Below are 7,927 nucleotides of genomic sequence, written 5' to 3'. Positions count from 1 at the left end.
TCGTCCCCATCCTTAGGATGCTCGTCTTGGCATCAATTGGCGCATCCTGGGAAGACTCCGAGTCTATGAAATTCTGCTGTAAGGAAATATGCACGTCCCCAGGTGAATCCGAGCGTCCCAGAAAGAATCCGCTCGAGCTGAAACTGATCCGCGCGTCCTGGCACTGGTTTGCAATTTCAGGGTGTCCTGTAAGACAATCCGCGCATCCCGTGATGGATCCGAGCATCCTTAGCTAGTACTTAAGCAAAACACAGGACTCCCTTTCCTTATTCCCAATTTATTTCTATCTTTCACAAACACAAACACATACCTTTTCTCCCACTTAAACCCTCAATCCCCTCATTCAAAAACACCAATTTCTCAACAAAATTCATCACCATTCAAACAAAACTTGCTCAAAACAAGATTAAATCACTCCTTTATCATAAAATACCATCTAAACATCAAATTCCTCACAAATTAAATCAATTTTCTAGGGTTTGGGCAAAAAATCGAAAATCCTAAATTGATTGAGGAATTGATTGAAGTTTGAGGAAGCAAGGAACATTCAAGCAAAATCTTGGTTTATTAATACCAATTTGAGAAGGAGAATACAATGGCAAGGACCAAAGGCGGAACCAAGGCACCAAAGACTCCAAATTTATCAAAGAGACAACAAGCTCTTCTTGCATCTAAGGCTTTGGTAGTGACACAACCAAGGGTGGAAATCCAAGAAATCGCATTTCCTATTGAGGAAGCTACCATACCTACTCCGGTTATAGAACAATTGCCAAATTTTCCGGAGGTAACTTTCTTAACCGATGCTCATAGGAATGCATTTTTATCCCTTACTAGAAAGACTATTGTGGCTACCAAGTTTATTTGTCAAGACACTTTGGAAAATTTGGGTGTGCTTGAAAGAACTAGAGCATTTTTCGAGTCCATGAGGTTGTTAGCCCTCTTTGAAATGCAAGAATTGACCTACCCTTCATTGACCATGGAGTTTATAAGCTCCATGAAGGTGTCTAATATAGAGACTCGATACTATGTTGAATTCCGTCTTGAGAACAAGAGTAGAAGAATGACTTTAAATGAGTTTGGTAATGTGTGGTCTTTTACAATATCATCATTATGAAAAGAAGCCTTTAAAATATGATGCCGCACCCCTTTGGAAAGCTCTTACCGGTCGAAAATTTGACTCTTTCCGGGAGTGTCATGCTTTATATGTTCATCATCCGGGCATAAGATTATGGCACAAGTTTGTGGGCAATACCTTGATTGCTAGAAAAGGCACCAATCACTTCACCGAACTTGATTTTGTCTACCTTGAGTCCTTCATGAATATCAATGGAAAGTTCACCAAAAACTACAACATTCTTCAACTATTGCTTGATCGGTGGCATGATATTGATAATGGGAAAGATGAAGCGGCCTTCATTGTAAAATCCGGTTTGGTAACGAGGCTAGCTAAGCACTTTAACCCGAATTTCAACCGAGATAACACCTATAAACCGGTTAAAGGGAGCAACCTCCTTTATATAAGCACTATGATCAACAAATTCCATTGGGTCAAGAATGAAAATCTTGACAACAAATATGAGTGACTCATCAAAGAAGCTAAGTGCTTTATCTTGCCTAGCAAGATTTGCCGCATCTCCGTTCGTAGCCCAAACTACCTACTACCCGTCTCCGAGGAAGCCGAAGTGATAATTAAACAACATAGGGAATCAATTGCAAAGCCCTCCTCCTCCACCATTGTGACTCCACCATACCCCTTTGCCTACCAAGAATTCAAACCGAGTGGCTCTAATGTCATGATAGGCAACGACTATTTGACCCAACTAATGCAAGTGCATAAAGAAGCTCATGAAGATTGGGTAAATGCCTACCGTGCCCAATATCCACCCCTTCTACATCTAGCTAGGCAAGGAATTTTTGATCCCTTCATGTCCTTTGCCTAGTTGCGCGGATAGGGAAGTATTCTTCCCAAGTGATTTTCAAGATGCCGAAATAGATAGTCGGGTGGCTAATGGAAAGGAGGTTGTTGTTTATGAAGACGGGAAAGGTAATGATTCATGCCAAGAAGGAGAAGACCAAGGTTCAAGTTCCAAAGTTGATGATGGAAATAGTGAATCCTCCGAGTCAATGGAGGTGGATGATGAAGAAAATAATGAAGAAATTGATGATGCAAGTGATGATGATGGTGACGACAATAATGTCGGTGATGAGGATGTCGCAATGAGCGACAATTGAGGGTTGAAAAGCCTATTTGGAGGATACCACACATGCGGGGTTGATTACTTGACTTCAACCTATTCCATTGTGAGTTTCCTACACCTCCTTTAGCTTTGTCTCTTTATCATGTTTTTAATCTTTATCTTGAGTATTTTTTTTGAGTCCTAGCAACATTTAAAGGACTCTTACCTCGGTTCCATTGAGGTGTCTCATTTATTGTTCCCGCTTTGAAAATCCAAAATGACAATTAGGATTCATGCATTGCATCCTTTCCTTGTGCATGAAATCCCTCTATTTTTACACTAGAAATAGTGTCTTACGTGGTTTGGGGAAGTTCATACACAAGGGATGCGAGTTAATTAAAATTAGCACTCCGAACAATAGAAAGCATGCATGATATAGAGTAGATTAGAATGTATCACTTATGCATATATGTCATATAGTTTGCATATTAGTGTAGAAATCATGCATATTCATTTAAGCTTGCATTGCATAATTTCCTATCGTATTGTCCATTGAGGACAATGCCCATACTAGTGTGGGGATGGGAAATTCTAACTTAACTTTTAAAATTAAAAATGATAAAAATTTCGAAAAACACAAAAACATGTTCTTTCATTTCACAAAAACAAAAACCATAAAAAATTTAAAAATTTAAAAATCCAAAAACATGTCCTTTCCTTTGTAGTGTAGAATTGTATTTTGTGTATATACTTTTGTTTGTTTGTCCTCTTATAACATTGGATCGACTACGCCACATCCGAGGCATGAGGAATATGAAAATCGCATGGTATGATCTTTCCAATTTCCTTTTTCCTCTCTATGTTAATGACTATGTGGCTTTATTTTGCTTGATACGGTACAAACCAATGTGATCTTAGGAGTTGCATGTAGTTTATATGGCATACTAGTTGATAGAAGCATATGCATTAAATTATATAAATGTTAGTTGTATCATGGCATGTAGTTGCATTTTAGGGAAAAATTTGTGAAAACATCTGTTTGGAAAACTTGACAAGTGTATATAAGACCCTTGTAGATACTTTTTCTTCTTCAGACTTTGCTCATTAGAATACCTATAAAACACCCTAGGATGTGTCATGCTAGTATCCTTTGACCCATGGACTAAGGCCTAGTCAAGAGTACCTTGTGATGTGATGACTCTTTGGCTACCGTTTATTCCATGGTGATCCTTGAAACCATGCAACCATCTTCCACTTCTATCATCATTTTTGTCAACAAAAAGGGAATGGGCACAAAAATTATCAACTTGAGTTCAAGTACCAAAATGAAAACCAAGAAGTTTGCACAAATTTGCATCAAAGAAAAGAGGAGTACAAAAAAAAGAACTCCTACGCTTCAAATAAAAGCACCCTTGTTACAAATTGGGATGACTTTGAAAATGTTCAAAAAATGCAAAAGTTGAAAATTGTCAAGCATCCACTTGCCAAACATCAAAGAAATGGCAAAGAAAATTATTCTCAAAAATGTCAAATGCCACAAGAAATTGGGGAAAATAAATAAACCAAAAGCAAACTCCCACTATGAAACTCAAAAGCATATTGATCCTTTTTTCCATTGAACCCACTTTTATGCATAGTAGAGAGGGGACGACCCTTCTTCTTGTCTAGGCAAGAGGGGGAATTCCACGATCCTACAGTGTTTCTAACATCATAGGGAGTCTACTCTTGACAAAAGCATTTAGCAATTAAGGACGAAGGTACCCTAGCTTGACACAACTTGGAGGTGATTTATTGGTATCCTTCTAGGCTTAGTAACTCGAAGAAACCATATCTATAATGGAGTGTGTACCCTTAGATTGCTTCCCTTCTAGATAATTTCCGCTACTTAGATGAGAAAAGTGGTTATTATTTTGTAGACGCATCCATTACCTTCTTTTGTGTGCTTAATGATTGGATGTATCGCCATTTTGGCAAGCCCCACCTTGCCTTGCAAGAAGGCATCTTACCTCATGGATGTCTTGTTGTGAATTGAAGGAGCAGAGTGAGACCCGCTAATTGTCTCATATCGGCTATATTAGTAGGTTAGTTTAAATAAAGGTCATAGTTTTAGTCACGTTTTTACACGGGACGAGCAAAGGTTCGGTTTGGGGATGTTTGATGTGACTCATATTTGAGCACATTTAGTCCCCGAATTAACCTCATTCCCATGCTTTCTAGCATATATTAGGGTCATTTTTATCTTTAGTTTCCCATTTTGTATATTCTTTGAGGTTTTGTGTCCTTGGTAGGAGAGGATTGCTAACCTTGCATTTATGGAGCGAAATAGAGCTAAATGGATTGCATCTAATGACCAAGAATCGAAGAGGAGACCGATACTAGAGGCCTAAGCAAATAAATAGAGTGAAATGGGCAATGATGAAAAGATCCTTGCATCCCCAACACAATCCCCGCGGATTTTTAAGGAGCCAAACAAGCGAAGAACCTTGTCCAACGATCCGAGCGGCCCGAGCTCAGGACGAGCGGATCAGAGCAACGTCCGAGCGTCCCTGAGCATGATCCAAGCGTACCAGAGCACGATCCAGGCATCCCGACTATCAGCCCGAGCGGATCTTCTTATCGGACATACCGTGCTTCAGGTGAGGACGAGCGGATCCTAGTGGGAGTTGCAAGCATGATCCGCGCATGTCCCTCTGGAGTTGCATTTCCTCAAGCTTCTCTTAGGGTCTTAATAGTCATTTAAGCCCATAGTAACCCTAATCCTTGTACTTAATTTTAGTATAAATACCCCATTGTACTATCTAGATTATCATCAAGTTTTAATCAATTCTTAATCAAGCTTTAATCATCTCTTTATTTAGTTGTAATACACATTTCAATATTAATCATATCTTAATATTTCCTTAATTCTCTCAATTGTTCTTTGTTTTATTTGGGTAATTAGAAGATTATTTGGGTTTATTTGGAGGATTGACAACCTTTCATCAATCATCAAATACTTCTATTATTCTTTGCTTTATTATTTGGATCATCTCCATAGGTATAATTCTCATTACCCTTGTTTAATTATTGTTAATCACATCATTTATTCAACATATTTTGCTTTGTTAGTATGATTGACAACCTTATTAGCATGCTAAACTTGATCATGAGTGATTAGTTCTTTAGCTAGGGTTAATGGGGAATTAGGGGAAACAAACATGGGAATTTATCTATGCTTAATCTAATATGTTTTCATAATTCATTTGCTTGCTTGTTGTGATTTCAACCTATGCACATGTTATGTTTGATGAAATGCGAGCCTATGAATCCTTGCATTTTTTTAACCATCTCCTATCTTTTCAATGAGGCTTGTAAGACATAAACCCACTCGAGCCTCATTAGACCATGCATAAGAGTTGAATAGGGGGAGACTAAGTCGACTTGTAGGTCTTGTACAGTCTAGACGACTCGGCTCCGGGACCTAAATTCTCCTAGGGATTGTAAGATATACACTAACTCGATCCCATCACAACAATAAGTGCTTTCATCTATTTGAGAACATGTTTGTATAATCTATTTCCATGAATCTCTCATGAACCCTTGACACCCTAGTGCTTTTAATCAATTATTTACAAACCCCTTTATTTGCTTTTCATTAATTTACATTCATCTTGTTGATTAGTTTAGATTACATCTCATCTCAACCCATAGTTTGTGACACCCTAAGACATAGCTACTTGCAATTGAAAATCCTACATCAATACCCGTCCCTTGGGATCCAACCTTTACTTACCTCTTTGCTAAGAGTAGTTTGTGAAGTTATAAATATTGTTTTGGTTGGTAGCTTTTGACGACGAGTTTAAACCGGACCAATATCTTTACTTGGCAGAGAGGTCTTACGTTTGATACGATGGTTCGAGAAAGACTCGATAGAGCTGTTGCTACAACGGAGTGGAGTTATATTTTCCCTAGGGAATTTGTCCAACATTTCCCTATCTACTCTTCAGACCATTCAGCGATAATCATTAAGGAAGAGGAAGGGCAGCGTCGTGGTGCTGGGAGAAGGAGCTTAAAATTCGAGCCTTTCTGGGTGGCTGATGAACAGTGTAAAGGGGTGGTGAAGGAGGCGTGAGAAGAGGAGGTAGGTGAGGATGTTCCTGGAAAGGTGAAGATGTGTTCAGTGAAGCTGGTAGAATGGGTAAGCCAGCGGTTTGGGGATGTTAAATAAAGATTAAGGGGGAGAGAAGCTGAGTTGGTGTTCTGGCAGTGACAACCTCCATCGGCGGATATGTTGGCTCGGTGTAGGGACATTGTAAAGGAACTGGATGATTTAAGGAGGCAGGTTGAAACATATTGGTATACACGAGCTCGTAAATGTGAATTACGAGATAGAGATAAGAACACGAACTATTTTCACCATAAGGCTAAACAAAGGAATAAGCGAAATGATATCGCGGGAATTGAGGATAATGGGGGTCACTGGCGCACGGGTGAAGATGAGATATTGAATGTCGTTGAGGAATATTTCAGCCAGCTCTTTTGCTTTAGTAACCCGTCTTGCTTCGAGCATATGCTGGGCAGCATCGCAGTGGTAGTATCAGATGAGATGAATTTGGTTTTGGACAGCCCCTTGCGGGACGAGGAGTCAAGGCGGCTCTTATTGGTATGCATCCGAATAAAGCACCAGGCCCTTATGGGATGCACGTCTTATTCTATCAGCGCTATTGGGACATTGTTGGCTCGGATTTATGCAGGTTTGTTCGAAATTGTTGGGAAGGGAGAGGGGATATTGATCGAGTTAATATGACAAATGTAGTATTAATCCCCAAATGTGACTCGCCAAGGAAGATCACGGAATATCGCCCCATCAGCCTATGCAATGTGGTATATAAGCTTATTTCGAAAACTCTGGCAAACCGCTTGAAACCTTTATTGAATGGGTTTATCTCAGAGAATCAAAGTGTCTTCACACCCGGAAGACTTATTACTGACAATGCTCTTGTGGCCTTTGAGATATTTCATGCCATGAAGCGGAGTCGTGAAGGAAGACACGAGACAGTTACTTTGATATGAGTAACGTGTACGCTAGAGTAGAGTGGGTGATGAATTGTGTTACAACGGTTGCTCACTCATTTATCATTAATGAGAAGGTGTCGGGGTAGGTTAGACCGAGTAAAGGGTTGCGTCAAGGGGACCCCATATCGCCCTATATTTTCCTCCTTTGTGCTGACGCTTTCTCATATTTAATTAAAAAGGCTGTTGATGCAGGGCAACTGATACCGTCGTAGAGTACCAAAGATAAATATATAATCCCAACTACTACTATAGTTAGTGGCAGTCAGGGTCGAACCACAGAGAGGCGATGCAATTATTAGTTGTCTAATCTCAATCTAAAGTAACAAATGGGGGTTTGTTTTGAATAATTCTATAACTAAAGAACAAAAACTAAATCAAAGTAAATAAATGAGCAGTAGATGAAATCAAATATTAAAAGGATGCTAAGATGGTCGGTTCACTGTAGTTTTGACGGCGGCAACTCTAGGTAAACTGTCTTAAGCATGTTAGACGGGAAAATAAAAAGTCCTCTCGGTCCAATTTAAGAGGTAGCAACCTTTCGGCCTAAGCTACGGGTCCCTAATCTCACTAATACTAACTTTCGTTCTTGATTAATGAAACTCAAAATCTAAATTAACTTATCTCTCGATCTATTAATTTAGTCGTCTTAATTAGGTAGTCTATTTCCCTCCCATATCTTTCGATCTTATCGGGTC

At 39.3% G+C, this 7,927-nt stretch overlaps 1 protein-coding gene across 1 annotated transcript; it reads left to right on the top strand.

Annotated features, from left to right (window-relative positions):
- The first annotated feature begins 6,444 nt into the window (after nucleotides 1-6,444).
- On the top strand, nucleotides 6,445-7,229 carry LOC141614414 (uncharacterized). Its single transcript, XM_074433161.1, has 2 exons — nucleotides 6,445-6,910; nucleotides 7,108-7,229. Exons 1-2 carry the CDS (start codon nucleotides 6,445-6,447, stop codon nucleotides 7,227-7,229), a joined length of 588 nt encoding a protein of 195 aa, XP_074289262.1.
- The last annotated feature ends 698 nt before the right edge of the window (nucleotides 7,230-7,927 follow it).

Source organism: Silene latifolia, chromosome 11 (assembly GCF_048544455.1).
Source record: "Silene latifolia isolate original U9 population chromosome 11, ASM4854445v1, whole genome shotgun sequence".
NCBI classification, from domain to species: domain Eukaryota; kingdom Viridiplantae; phylum Streptophyta; class Magnoliopsida; order Caryophyllales; family Caryophyllaceae; genus Silene; species Silene latifolia.
Note: the sequence above shows the minus strand (reverse complement) of the source record. Positions and strands in the feature narration are given on the sequence as shown.

What these genes read in the sequence shown, in the direction of transcription:
- LOC141614414 (XM_074433161.1), top strand. Translation starts at nt 6,445, where the DNA reads ATGTTGGCTCGGTGTAGGGACATTGTAAAGGAACTGGATGATTTAAGG. An exon ending in GTTGGCTCGGATTTATGCAG is followed by an intron (nt 6,911 to 7,107) that starts GTTTGTTCGAAA and finishes GGTTTATCTCAG; the next exon opens with AGAATCAAAGTGTCTTCACA.